Here is a 15,321-nt window from a genome sequence, read left to right on the forward strand (position 1 = left end):
TTAAAAGGGTGGATAAAGACCTATTCACTACCTCTGTTTGCCCATCAGTTTGTGGATGACAAGTGGTAGAGAAAATAAGTTTGGTTCCTAGCATAGCCCATAAGGTTTTCCAGAAGTGGCTAAGGAACTTAGCATCTCTATCTGACATAATGGTCCTAGGCAAACCATGGAGTCTCACAACTTCCCTAAAAAAGAGTTTTGAGATGTGGGAAGCATCATCCACCTTGTGGCATGGTATAAAGTGTGCCATCTTGCTAAACCTATCCACTACCACAAAGATAGAGTCTACACCTCTTTGGGTTCTAGGAAGCCCAAGGACAAAGTCCATACTAATGTCTACCCAAGGTGCAGATGAGATGGGTAAGGGTTTGTATAGCTCATGAGATATCACCCTAGACTTGGCTTGTAAACAAGCCACACACCTAGTGCAATGCTTATGGACATCTTTCTTCATATGGGGCCAATAAAAATTTTCTTTCAGTAAGACAAGGGTCTTTTCTATCCCAAAGTGGCCTATGAGCCCTCCCTCATGGCTCTCTTTCACAAGTAATTTCCTAATGGATCCTTGAGGTATGCAAAGTTTTCCCTCTTTGAACAAATACCCCTCAGCCAAATAGAATCCATCTTGGGCCTTTTTCCCACAACTCTCGTAAATGGGAGAGAAATATTCATCTGAAGCATACAAGTCCCTAATGTTATCAAATCCTAAAATTTGAGCTCCTAGGGAGCAAAACAATATGTGTCTCCTAGAAAGGGCATCAGCTACCACATTTGTTTTTCCCTTTTTGTATTTGATAACATATGGAAATTGCTCTAGGTACTCTACCCATTTTGCATGCCTTTTGTTTAACTTGCTTTTCCCTCTAATGTACTTAAGTGATTGATGATCACTATGAATGACAAATTCTTTGGAAACAAGGTAATGTTCCCAAGTTTGGAGGGCTCTTATTAAGGCATAAAGCTCTTTATCATAGGTGGGGTAGTTGGGGGTGGCACTATAAAGTTTTTCACTAAAATAAGCAATAGGGTGTCCACCTTGTAACAATACAGCTCCAACTCTCACTCTAGAGGCATCACATTCTAGCTCAAAAGTTTTAGAAAAATCAAGAAGAGCTAGAACAAGTGCCTTAGTAAGCTTTTCTTTGAGAAAAGCAAAGGCTTGCTCTTGTTTTTCAACCCAGATAAATGCCATATTCTTCTTCACCAGCTCATTGAGAGGTGATGCAATTGTAGAGAAATTAGGAACAAACCTTCTATAAAAGCTTGCTAACCCATGGAAGCTCCTAATATCTCCCACACTTTTTGGGGTGGGCCATTCTTGGATGGCCTTGATTTTCTCAGGGTCCACTTGGACCCCATTTCTACCAACTATAAACCCTAAGAAAACTATATTATCTACACAAAAGGTACACTTCTCTATATTTTCATAGAGGGTGTTTTTCCTAAGGACAGAAAGAACTTGCCTGAGATGTCCTAAGTGATCATCTAGGCTCTTACTGTACACTAAAATATCATCAAAATAAACAACTAGAAATCTATCTATGAAATCCCTTAAGACATGATTCATAAGTCTCATAAAGGTGCTTGGTGCATTAGTGAGCCCAAAAGGCATCACTAGCCATTCATACAAACCAAACTTGGTCTTGAAAGCGGTTTTCCACTCATCACCCTTTTTCATCTTGATTTGGTGATAACCACTTTTAAGATCAATTTTTGAAAAGATATTAGCACCATGCAACTCATCAAGTCTAGGAATGGGGTGCCTATACTTTATAGTGATGTTGTTGATGTCCCTGCAATCTGTACACATTCTCCATGTACCATCCATTTTGGGCACCAACAACACTGGCACAGCACATGGGCTTAGGCTCTCTTGGACCCAGCCTTTCTCTAACAATTCTTTAACCTGAGACTCTATCTCCTTAGTCTCCTGAGGGTTAGTCCTATAGGCTGGCCTATTAGGAAGGCTTGCTCCTGGGACTAAATCTATTTGGTGTTTTATTCCCCTTAAAGGAGGTAGCCCAGGGAGTATCTCTTTGGGAATCACCAAATTCATGTAAGAGTTCTTGGACCTTTGGGGGTAAGGTCTCAAATGTAGGAATTGTGGCAATCCTAAGGGATGTTTCCCTTGATAGTAGAACATAGAAAGATTGTTTAAGAAGGAGTGCTCTTTTAATATCAACTTTTGTTGCAAAATGATTTTCCTTCTTAACAATCTTCTTGGAGGAATCCTTTTCCTCTTTCTCCTTCCCCTTGGCCATCAAAGACAAGGCCTTACTATCTTTCTTTTTCTTTTGTTTTTCTAGTTTTTCTTCCTCATCCCTCTTATCTTTCATAGTTAGTTGATCTTTGGCCACCTGTGAAGGTGTTTGAGGATGCAACACAAATTTAGTGCCAAGATGGGTGAGGGTAATCTCATTAGTTAGGCCATTGTAAATGATCTTCCTATCAAATTGCCACGGCCTTCCTTAAACAATATATTCTGCCTCCATGGGAACTATATCACAATTAACTTCATCCTTATATGTCCCAATGGAGAAAGGTACCTTCACTTGTTGGTTAACTATCATTTCCCCTTGCTCATTGAGCCATTGAAGTTTATAAGGTTTTGGGTGGGGAATGATAGTGAGGTTCAATTTGGAAACTAATCTTATGCTACAACAATTGCAACAAGATCCACTATCCACAACGAGAGAACAAGTTTTATTTAAAATTTTCCATCTTGTATGAAAGATGTTCTCTCTTTGGGATTGAGATAGATCACAAGATTGACCTCCAAGGAGCCTTCTAACCATTAAGAGGTCACCTTCTTCATGGGGGTAGATTTCCTCACTAGAATCTTCACCCCTTACTTCATCTTCACTTCCACTAGAGGAAGGGCAAGAAGTAGTCTCCTCTTGACTACTATAAATGTCTTGACCCCTCATGATCATGGTTTTCTTTGTGGGGCATTGAGAGACAATGTGACCTCTCCCAAGACATTTGAAGCATTTAATGTTGCTAGTCCTTTCTTGGGAACTAGTCATAGGGGTGTATTTCTCTATGGTCTTACCCTTATCTTCCTTGGGTTTTGAAGGTGTAGCTCCCAAAATTCCATGGGCTTGGTCCTTCCTTGGATAAGAGTGAGAGCCATAAGATTTTGAAGAAGACTTCCTTTTAAGTTGTTGTTCCACTCTTATACAAAGTTGGACAAGCTCATCTAGGTCCCTATATGGAAGGAGTTCAACCTTGTCCCCCACTTTCATATTAAGCCCACTAAGGAACCTAGCTATGCTTGTTCTTTCCTCCTCCCTAAGTCCAGCTCTTAAAAAGAATAGTTCCATTTGTTGTCTATATTCTTCAACACTCATACTCCCTTGTCTAAGCCTTTGGAACTTGTCCATAAGCTCCCTTTCATAGTAGGAGGGAGTGTGCCTCTTCCTAAGGGCACTCTTAAGATCATTCCAATACTCTATTGGAGGATCCCCATGAATCCTTCGTTCCCTAACAAGGGAAGTCCACCAATAGAGGGCATACCCTTGAAAGCTAAGGGTAGCCAATGGAACTTTTCTCTCTTCGCTAATATGATGGAAAGCAAAGAGTTGTTCAACCTTCATTTCCCAATCTAAGTAGGCCTCAACATTATCTTTTCCATGAAAATATGGGAGGTTAAGGTTAACCACTTAAGGCCTTCTATCCTTTTCTCTTCTTTGGGAGTGATGTTTAGTATGTGAACTATGGCGCCCTCTATAATAGTCGCTAAGTTCTTCACTTAAACTCTTGCAAGAGTCATGACTACTATAGGAGGCATGTTTTTCTCTTTTCATTTCTTTCATTATTTTTCTTCTTTCTTCCTCTCGTATTTTCTCTCTTTCATCTTGACTTATTTCTTCCACTCTTTTTTTACCTTTTTCTTTTCTCTCTTGTTTTTCTTTCCAAAACTTAAGGGATCTCAAATCATCTAATATCTTATACAAGGGGTCCTTAGGAGTAGAACCCTCACCATTAACACTAGATGAAGAATGAAGACTCGTGTTGGTTCCTAAGTTATGGTTCTTTCTTGTTGGGGGTTTGAAAACCAAAGGTAAAAGAAACTATGGTTGAAACTAGCCAAAATAAACACTAAAAGAGGTGTGAAAGATAAGGTAAAAACTAATTGGTAAAAGGAAAGATATTTAGGTGGTTTGACAATGGAAGGTAAAGGAAATAAGCTATGAAAGTAAGCAAGAAATGTAAACTAGGCGAATCCTAAGAGTGTTTGGATGACCATATTTAAGGTTCCCAACAAAACACTCACAATCCTAAGGGAAAATTGCCTAAAATTATTACACACAAATGGAAGTAGGGTGACCTATTGGAGGCTCCCAACTTACTTCCAATGAAAGGCCTTTTTGTTACTAAATTTGAAAGCAATGAAAGTAAGTAAATTGTCAATTACAAAATTACAACAAGGTCCTCAATTTTGGTGGTTGTTCTCTCTTTGGTGATTCACTAAATTTGGAGTGCTTCTTAGTCCAATAGCTCTTAAGGTGGTTTTCCCCTTGCTTCTTGACTCAAATTCTTCAAGGGATGGCACCAATCCTCCTTTCCAATTCCCTATATGGCAACTCACAAACAAGGAAACAAAGAGACAAGCAACAACCAAAGACCTGAAAAATGAAATGAAAGCTAAACCAATAGATTTTTAACAAGACAAATTTTCAGGGATTTTTCTACAATTAAAGCAATGAAAAGCACATAAAAGCAAGCTAAGACTCAAAGAGAAACTTAGAATGTCTCTAGAGTAGAGTAAAAAAAAACTAAAATAAAAAGACTCAAGAAACCTCTAGTTTTGGAACTTTTTTTTTCACACTAATTTTCAATTGAAATTTTAGAACTAGGATTGGTATAAAATAGGCACCAATTATAGAACAAATTTTTGAGCCAAAACAACAAGCACACTTCCCTTTCACTTTTCTTTTTCCTGGACACTGATTTTTCTGCCAACTTATGTGATTTTTATTATTTTTTCCTTTAATCCAAATCGCTTGGTTCTTTTTTCATAATTTTGGTCTAAATGTCTAGAAAATTCAGTAAATATTTCAGTTCAAAACACGTAGTGACCAATTCCCAGTAATTTATACAAGTTCTTATGTTCAAGCTGCCAGCACCAGCGATTTCAACCTAGAAATCTAAAGTAGTGTTTATGTTGCTTAAGGCTTGGATAGTTACAATTTGTGTTTGCTTATGCTCAATTATCTTGAATAACACAATTCAAGAGAGCTTAAGACTTATTTTGATTCACAAATCCAGTCACAACTCAGCACCACAACTCAACTTCATCATAGGCATCATGTAGGAAACTTAGAAAAAAAGAGTTCAACAACAAGACTACTTCTAGGAATTGATTTAGAACATGTTATGAACTAAATAACATGCATGAATTAGACTCAAAATTCAAAAGATATGCTAAGAATGACAAGAATACATGAACAAATGTATCTAGAATTCAATCAACAAAATAAAAATTCAACACAAACTTAGAACATAATGTGACAATTACTATGACTAAACATGATTTTAAGACAACATGGATTAAGTGATTTATACTTAGATTTTAGTTTTTTTTTTCTAATCAATATTTTGGAAGAAAATTTAGATCTAAGGTTCAGCACAAGAATATTATGAATGAAAAATGATGGAACCTAAAATCAACACAAAAACATGATTCAAGAGTAGATCTACAAAATTTGAACTATAGAAATGCAAGAACAATTGTAGATCTAAGATTTAATCGGTTTATTTTTTTTGAATCAACTCTAAACAGCACCAAACCACAAGAAAATGGAGGATATAAATGGAGAATAAGATGAAGAACAAGGAATTAAAGAGAATTCACCGAACAAAAAGATAGAGGAAGTAAAAGAACATCACCTAGATGAAGATGCTCTGATACCACATGATGTAGCTCCATGTGGAGCTTGTAGGCCTTGGATCTTTTTCATCAATGGATTCCTTTGCTTCTTGAGGTCTGATTGCAGTGGAATGGAGAAGGATAAAGATGAATGGAGATGTCACTTCAAGTAGAAGATGAGTCTAAAAGAAGCTCACCATCATAGGAAGTCATGGATAAGAGCTTGAAGGTAGAAGAAGATGAATGAAGGGAGAGGAAGAGAAGAGCATGAAATTTAGTGCCTCTAAAGAAGTCTGAACTTTGAAGTTTAATTCTCAAATGATCAGAGTTGAAAAAAATGCACACACATGACCTCTATTTATAGCCTAAGTGTCACACAAAATTGGAGGAAAATTTGAATTTCAATTCAAATTTCACTTGAATTTGAAATTGAACTTGTGGAGCCAAAATTTAACTAATTATGATTAGTGAGTTTCGGTTATGATTCAGCCCACTAATCCAAGATCAATTCCAAGATTCTCCACTAAGTGTGCTTAGGTGTCATGAGGCATGTAAAGCATGAAGGACATGCACAAAGTGTGACTATATGATGTGGCAATGGGGTGTAGTAAGCAAATGCTCACCTCCCCCTCTAAAATTTAATTGAATTGGGCTTCTACCAATTCAATTAAATTTATTTCCCAACACACACATCAAATATTCACTTAGTTCATATGAAATTACAAAAACGACCCCTAATACAAAAACTAGTCTAGGTGCCCTAAAATACAAGGGCTAAAAAATCCTATATTTCTAGGGTACCCTACCTACATTATGGAGCCCTAAATACAAAGACAAAAAAAAATAATGAAATCCTAATCTAATATGTACAAAGATAAGTGGACCCAACCTTGGTCCATGGGCTCAAAAATCTACCCTGAGGTTCATGAGAACCCTCGGGCCTTCTTCAACAGCTCTAGCCTAATCCTCTTGGAGCCTCTTGCTCATGGCTCTAATAACTGGTCCCTTCCTAGGGAGGATTTCATCACCACCGCTCTCGCCAAACTCCAGAAGGATAAGATCAATAATCAATGCCATGACTTTCGTCCCTTTTCCGACATGTTGCATCCTTTTTTTTTCCTCCTTCACTTCTTCTGCTCCGTCCACGCCCTTTTCCAACCCCAAATTCTAGTTCAAGCACCTTCCCCGAGTGGAGATCGCTGCCCGTCACGAAAAAGGCCTCTGTTACCATTACAACGATAAGTGAAACGCTAACCATCGTTGCAAGGCCCATGTGCTACTTCTCATTTCCAACGACACTGATGGGGATTTTCCTCCGACCTTTGACCTCCACTTGGAACAACTCCTTAATCCCCCATTATTGGATCCCCTAGACACATTGATTCCCCAGACTAGCCTTAATGCCATGGTCAATGTTCTAGCACCAAGAACTTTTCGAGCCTAAGGTATAGTTCACAACTCCCAGATCTGCATGGACGAAGCTGACATCGCCAAAACCACATTTTCCACACACCACGAACACTACGAGTACCAGGTGATGCCATTTGGCTTATGACATGCGTCTTCCACCTTCCAAAAGATGATGAATGAAACCCTCAAACCCTTCCTTTTCAAATTCATCACTATATTTTTTTATGACATACTAGTATATAATGACTCTTTCACTGCCCACCTTCATCGATTAGATTATATTCTTTCTCTTCTTTTGCAAACTTAATTCTTCTTGAAGCTTTCCAAGCGTGTTTTTGCCCAAAGAGAGCTTGAATTTTTGGGGCATATTGTCTCAGTCCAAGGGGTGGAACTAGACCGCTCCAAAATCCAAGCCATGCTCGACTAGCCTGTGCCTAAATTTGTCTTTGACCTTCGTAGATTTCTTAGATTAATTGGTTTCTACTGCATGTTTGTTAAGGCTTATGCTTCAATTGTCACTACACTAAGCAATCTTCTTCACAAAGACAACTTTCATTGGTCCCTTAAGGCTCAGGTGGCTTTTTGACACCCTCAAAAGGGTCATGACAATAACCCCCATTTTGGCCTTGTCGGATTTTACTGTCTTATTCCCTCTTAAGCCCGACGCTTCAGGGTTTGCTATGGGTGTCGTCTTGCTGCAGCACCAACACCCTAATTCTTTCTTTAGTAAGCCATTATGCCTAAAGCTTCAACTTGCTTCCACGTATATGCACGAGCTCCATGCAATCACCTCTGTAGTTCACAAATGGCACCATTATTTATTGGGACACCATTTTGACATTATCATTCATCATAAAAGTCTAAAAGAACTCATGTCTCATGTCATTCAAACCCCAAAGCAACAAGTTTATCTCTCAAAACTATTGGGGTATGATTACTCAATTTAGTATAGGCCTGGTTCTTCGAATGTCATCGCCAATGCCTTGTCTCGTGTCCTTGATTCTTTTGAGGGTCAAATCTTCATTCTATCACTGCCCAATTCTTCCATTCTTGATGACTTGCAAAAGACCCTACAGGATAGCTCCGAGTTCCAAAATTTGCTCCAACAAATCTAACAAGATCGTAATTCTCATCTAGACTATAATCTTCATAATGGTCTTATCCTCCATCGGCGCTAGATTTAGTTCAATGTTGGTGATCCCTTCATTCATGCTCTACTTCATGAATTCCATACTACCTTTACTAATAGCCACACTGGAATCGCCAAAACACTCAAAAGGATTTAGCTAGTTTCTTTTGCCTAACATGCACCAAGATGTTCGATCTTTTGTTGCTAGTTGCCATACTTGTCAACAGCTAAAATCTGAGACTAAAAGGCCCGTAGGGTAACTCTAACCTTTGCCAATTCCTTTTGAGACTAAAAGGCCTAACATTTCCCTTGACTTCATTACTATTTCCCTCCCTCCAATGGATTTTATTATTCTGGTTATTGTTGATTGTTTCTCCAAGGGTGTACATTTTCGCACACTTCCTGCTCATTATAATGCCTTCAAAGTTGCCACACTCTTTTTGGATATAGTCTGTAAGCATCATGGTTTTCCTTATAGTATTGTCTCTAACAGTGATCCTATCTTCATTAGTTGCTTTTTGAAAGAAATTTTTCATTTGAGTGGCACCAAGCTTTGGATGAGTATTTCGTATCATCTTCAAACTGATGGCCAATCTAAGGTCATTAATCGTGTTTTGGAGCAGTATTTATGCTCTTTTGTTCATGCCAAACCTCTCAATGGGGTAAGTTTATTGCTCTGGCCAAATGGTGTTATAATACCTTAGTTCACTCAGGTACTGGACTCATTCCCTTTGAGGTTCTCTATGGCCGCCCTCCTCCCACCATTCCTCACTGCCTATAAGGTTCTCCCCCTGTTGATGTTGTGGATTCTTTTTATCCACTTGTGAGTCCATCCATGCCCTGTTACTTAGGCGCCTCCCCAAGGCTCAGGCCAATGTGAAAGTTGTTGCTAATGCTAAACGCAAGGACCTGTAATATTCTGTTGGAGATTGGTTTTATGTTAAACTCAAGCCTTACCGCTAGCTTTCACTTTCTGGGTCTCCTCACCATAAGCTTTTCAAACGTTTTTATGGTCCTTACCAGATCATTGAGCGAATTGGTGTTGTTGGTTACAAATTGTTGTTGCCACCAACTTCAAAAATACATCTTGTTACCTTTTGAACATTCAGTTAACGATAAGGATACAAATAAAAAATTATTAAGGAGCAAAAATGAAAATTGAGTATACATCTGAGAACACTGACATATTTAAGCCTATTTTTAAATCAGGATTGTATGCGGTCATTTTTATTTATTTTTTAGTTATACTCGTACATTCATATTCGTTTTTTTTTCAGATAAAATTTTCTTTTCTCACAACTGAAGGATGAAATTATCTTCTATATATTTACTAATTATTAATTATTAAATTGTGTTTCACAGCAGCCGATCGAGGCTAAGGAGCTATTCAACGGGAAAAAGAGAGGGTAAGCAGCTATTCAAAGTGAAAGAGTTAGAACTCTCTTAACATTTGTGCAAGATTTGCATGTGGATCATGAAGCAAGTAAGATTTTTTTAAAAAATCTCTAATTCGTGTTAATATGTTATTTTATTAATCTTTTAAAAATGTCTATCCTTTCGAATTTTTAAATTTATCAATTCACAATAAATCAATTTTCATAACGATTTGTAATAGAATTGAGATTTATAATTAATTAATTAATTAAAAATACCCTTTTTTAAACTTTAATCGCAGAATCTCAAACTCTAAACTTCCACAAACTAATCATCCATATCATTCATCGCACCTCATTTAAGAATTTCTCTCATTTTCTTGCAGATTTATTTTTTCCAGAATATTTGAGAGCGGTTCTAACTATGGGATCTGGTTAGTTTTATTGCTTTCTTGATTATCAAATTTTTTCCTCCAACGTGGTTAGACAGTCAGGGCTGTTCGCGACCCAAGTCAGTTGCATCCCTAATTCCTTCAACAATTGGTTAATTTCACCAATATTAATAGCAATTAGTTATTGTTTGTTGTTTTTGTTCATTTTTCATTGCCAACGACCCCATGGAGGTACTACAGTGCTTCATTCCATTATACTTTTGTAAACCATTTCTTTTTAATTCTATATTAATTCATCCCCTTCAACCTCTCCGACTATATATTTACTGTATTAAAGCCCACAGACGACGGTTCAAATTAACAACCTTAAATGTTTCACCCTCCTTAATTAAACCATCCAACACCAACATGATTTGCAGGTATTGTTGTGGGGACCTTTTATTTTACATGACATTACATTGAGTTTCAAATTCCAGAATCTGGTGGGTAAGTAGGTAACTGTTGAACTTCAGAAAAGTGAAGACAGAATACAAAGAAAGATGACAAACAATAAACGCAAAATGTTGGTATGCAAATAATGTTATCCAAAAATAAATTTGTAAGCATATACGACGTCTATTTATAATAAGAGATACATATAGGAGTGTGTAAATTTTTTTACAGTGCATAATCCATTCTCATATTAAATTTAATATATTATCCAAAAATAAAATAATGTGGATTGAACAAAATTACAATTTATAAAATTGTCATCAATAGTAAAGGTCCAAATTAAAGAAAAAAATGTGCATAGACAAACATGCAGACAAAAATGGATAATTGTTCTAGGCAAATAATACTCCCTCACGTTTTATTTATAAGATGTAAATTAGAAGTGATATTTAATCTTTTATAAGACCCAACTCATAATCTTACATTAATTGTTTTTAGATTAAAATATCCTTAATTAAAAGATAAGTTGTAATGATAAACAATTATGAGAGAGAAAAAAAATTAAAGTATTAATGACAATATCAAATTTTTCATTAAAAAATATATTAACACAATAAATACGGATATATAGGTACGACAAACCGACAAACTTATCTTTTAGCAACGCCTGTGTTTCCGCTGATTATGATTAAGTTAATCATCTTTATAACTATCAATCTAAAACACATACCGACAAACATCTTGCTCTTTATAAGGTTATAGTTCCTTCTAATTTGCACTTACACTAATTCAAACTATTAAGTTATTGTACTATATAAGCATCAGTATGTATATATCAAGCATTAAAAATATTTTTTTAAGGAATAATAAAGATAAGAGTACATTACAAGTATACCTTTTATAGAAATCTCACTGCTTCTAAATATTATCAACTAGAATGGTGATAATGCATAAGCACTATAATGTCTGATACTAATAACTTGATTCGGTTTTGTATAATTCCTTTCATTAACCGCGAAAAATAAATTATTAGTAAACGAACAGTACAAACATAATGAGTTATTATTAATCGTGTAATGTGGACATCAAAACTAACTTGTTGAAGTGAAAAAGAACTATTTACTTGAGAACAGGCACATTTGATTAACTCTATGTCCTGTACCGTATCCATGTCTAGGCCATTCTTCGTGGATTAATAATTGAACGGAATAATGTAACTAAAGATAATTGGATAAGAGATTTAGCCAACTCATACGGACTGATTCAATCATTCATTTCATTTGATTTTTAAAGCATTAACTAAATGTTTAATTACCTATTTACTTCATATAGTTTTCATTCTTATCCCAAATGGAATTTTTAGTTACTTAAATTTACATTTTAATTCTCAAAAGCTTTTTACCATTAAGATTTTTTAACAAAAGGAGTTAAAAAATTTTAACAGGAGAGATCTTTTGAGATCTTTTGAGAATTAAAATGTAATTTCAGGAACTAAAAAATTTACTTATTAAACAACAGGGCCTAAAAAATTCACTTATTAACTATAGGAACTAAAAGGAATAAATTTGGAAACTATAGGGACTAAATGAATAATTAAACCTTAACTAAAAAACAAAAACACAGCAACGTTTCTGGGAGGAAATGACCCAACCAAACAAAGGTATATAGCATTACTCTTCGCGAATGATGTAGCAGGAAATGATCCAACCAAAACAAAAACAGATAGTAGATAGCATCACTCATTGTGAATTAATCAAGTTGAATTCAACATGCAGCAGCACCAAATACATGCTTACAATATCAGTTCAAATGCCAACATTTCTTAAAATCATCTGAAGTAGGATAGTGTCAGTTAATGTACTGTAGCCTGTACTGTTTAACAAGAAGCACTTGAGACTGACTGGGATTTGAATATCACAGAAGAGAAGGAAGAAAGCAGAGCATTTGTTGTTACCCTACAAAAAAAAAAAAAAAGACAAAATGCTCCGCATATTTTGTTCCTTATTCCTAAAAGACTAAAAGTAAGGCTATAGAATACACAGAAAGTTCAGTCTCACCATGTAGTCAAACCTCAAGTTTTCTCATTTGGCTTTTACACGTCTACTGACATCAGTTTATAAGTTAACCACTCCCATCAACCACTTCCATCAAGTTGTCCATGAGAAAGGAGGTGTGCCATATATTGCTGTAAGAAGCCAAACACGTCATATTGTTGCTAGTGTCATAAACACTTTCGAGATCCAAAAGAAATGGAATACAATGTAATAAAATTCAACAAACGAAGAAGTATGTGGAGATTATGCTAAAAGATTTTATACATAATATAAAATAAGAGTATTCTACTAAGGTTTGATTAATAAATTGGTTTAACTTTCAGCAAAAGCAAGTAAAGAGACAATATTTGTATCGCTTCTGCCATAGCTGCTATTGCTTGGTTATACAAAAGAACATAGAGAAAAGCTCCTCCAGCCAAACCTAAGGTCAGTCTACTTTCAGAAAATACTGAGAAAAGTCCACCCGATGTTGGAGATATCACGTTAACTAATAACTACTGATATGAGTAAAATAATGTATACAAGGAACAACTCTCATCTAACGAGCTAGTTTTTGGGGGTTTAAGTTAGGCTCAAACCCAAATGCTAAGTTGTTATCAAAGCCTCCTACTAGTTGCCGTTGGGCATATCAGGTCAAATGGGCATTATATGTAGATGTCCGGTCCTCAATGTAAGCGGATGTATTGGAGAGATCTCTCATTGATTAGTGACATGATCCAAATAGTGTATATAAGTTAGAGGACAAACTCTCTCACCGTATGAATTATCTTTTGGGATTGAGTAAGGTTCCAATTCAAATTTTAAGACCACAAAAAAAATAAAAATTTAACATGATAGAAGAAGTCCTAATCCTACTACAGTTTTAAACTAGTTTCAGGTGATATATGGAAATAATGTCTATCATCCTTGATTCTCCACGTATGGAAACTGGGTTTGCCCCTAATGTGTGCCTGGTAAAAACATCAATGCCTTTAACACTCAAAAGAAAAGTTTGGAAATACATTACATTGCAAAAACATTCATATTTCCTAATCTTCACAAACACTGAAATTATAATTTCAGAAGACAGTTTTTCATGCAATTTTTCGAACATTTTCCTATCACAAACCTCTCTGTCATTCCAGAGAAGGCCACAAGTTGTCACTCACAAATCATTCCACTGTCCACCACTCACAGTGGAGGAACATAAATTCTATCCAGTAGTTTCCTCCAAAATCTCCTTAAAAAAACAAAAATCCTCAATGCACTAAGAATCTTATTCTTTGCAGTAGCATTAATGCAAAAGTTAACCTTGCCTATGCAATTTTGCAGAATATTTTAATTGCCAATTCCTCATCATTTTAATTCTTTGTTAGAAACAGGAATTGAAAATTCCACTAAAATAGGTGGAATTCTTAAATTCCTCATCCTCCCTGTCATCACGAACCCCATGGGAGTCATTGACACCGGAACGGGCAGATTTTAGTAATCCAAACATATGATTTCATAATCGAATGAAATTTGATAGCCTTCAAATTACGTTGTCGAACGAAAATCAGAGGAACTATATATATATATCATGCATCATACCGCATGATATGCATACGGCGATTTCCCTTGACGCTCGAAGTGCTTGGCCATGACGCAGAACTCAAACGGACCCCACTCTTCAGCCTCGAAGCAATTTCCAAGAGCAGCTTTGTACAACTGATCACAAATTTCAAAACACATTTTCCAAAATCATACTTTAGGTCAAAATAATATGCAGTAATTTCCAAATGCAGCTTTGTACAACTGTCACAAATTTGAAACACATTTTCCAAAAATCATACTTTAGGTCAAAATACTATGCAGTAATTGATCCAAATGAAAAGAAAAGAAGAAGAAAAAAGACCTTGGTAGTGTCCGTTAGAAGCTCGGTACCAGCGGGGTAGGAGGCGTAGAATTGATCGGCTCTAGAGAAACCAGCCCTAGTCGTGTTGTTGACGTAAAAGTAGCTTATAAGCGTAGCGAAGCAGTAGAAGCCGGTGTACGACACCAATCTTCGGAACTTCTGAATCTTCACTATCTCTTTCAATTCATCATAAATCCTCCTCATGGTGGTGGCTATGAGACTGAGAAAGTTAGTTAGTTTCCCTCGGAATCAGAGACAAAAAGAGCGCAAAGTCAAGTCCCAAACAAAAACAAACAAACAAGCAATCAAACACATGGTGCGCAGAGTAAGAGGAGTGTGTTCGGATTATGTTGGACCTGACATTGAAGTGTGTTCGGATTATGTTAGGCCTGACATTGAACCTTATTTAGAGGGGTTGGGCCCATAAATCTGCTATAGCTATATATTTTTCTCTTGTTATTAATACCTCCATTTTTCTAAGTACACCCCCATAACCCCTTTTTCCCTCTCAGTTACCCATTATATCCTTTTTTCTTAAAGAAGTACATCCTTTTGCTTTTCAGAAATATATTTCCAAAATTATATATATCTATTCCAAAAATATAGTTTTGGATATATACTTTCTAAATAGGTATATATTTTTCAATAAAATAACACTTAAGAATTAAAATGGTTGATGAGAAATTAAAAAAAATGATAAACATTTATTAGTCTTATTTTTATCCTATCATTAGTGTTTTTTAAATCCCATATGAAATCTTATTTTCATCTTATCTTTATTATTCT

The 15,321-nt window shown here is 35.9% G+C and overlaps 1 protein-coding gene across 2 annotated transcripts; it reads right to left on the reverse strand.

The window, feature by feature from the left end:
• Positions 1-12,350: 12,350 nt before the first annotated feature.
• On the reverse strand, positions 12,351-14,915 carry LOC100788088 (uncharacterized). Of its 2 annotated transcripts, XR_419908.4 has the most exons (4): positions 14,536-14,905; positions 14,232-14,348; positions 12,666-12,793; positions 12,351-12,563 (listed from the first exon to the last, which is right to left on the reverse strand). XR_419908.4 is itself a non-coding variant. In XM_003553876.5 (3 exons), exons 1-3 carry the CDS (start codon positions 14,737-14,739, stop codon positions 12,743-12,745), a joined length of 372 nt encoding a protein of 123 aa, XP_003553924.1. In that variant the 5' UTR covers positions 14,740-14,915; the 3' UTR covers positions 12,351-12,742. The 2 variants fall into 2 exon arrangements, 1 of the variants encoding a protein (XP_003553924.1); XM_003553876.5 differs by having other exon boundaries at positions 12,351-12,793; positions 14,536-14,915.
• Between the last annotated feature and the right edge of the window lie 406 nt (positions 14,916-15,321).

This window comes from Glycine max, chromosome 19 (genome assembly GCF_000004515.6).
Source record: "Glycine max cultivar Williams 82 chromosome 19, Glycine_max_v4.0, whole genome shotgun sequence".
NCBI lineage: Eukaryota > Viridiplantae > Streptophyta > Magnoliopsida > Fabales > Fabaceae > Glycine > Glycine max.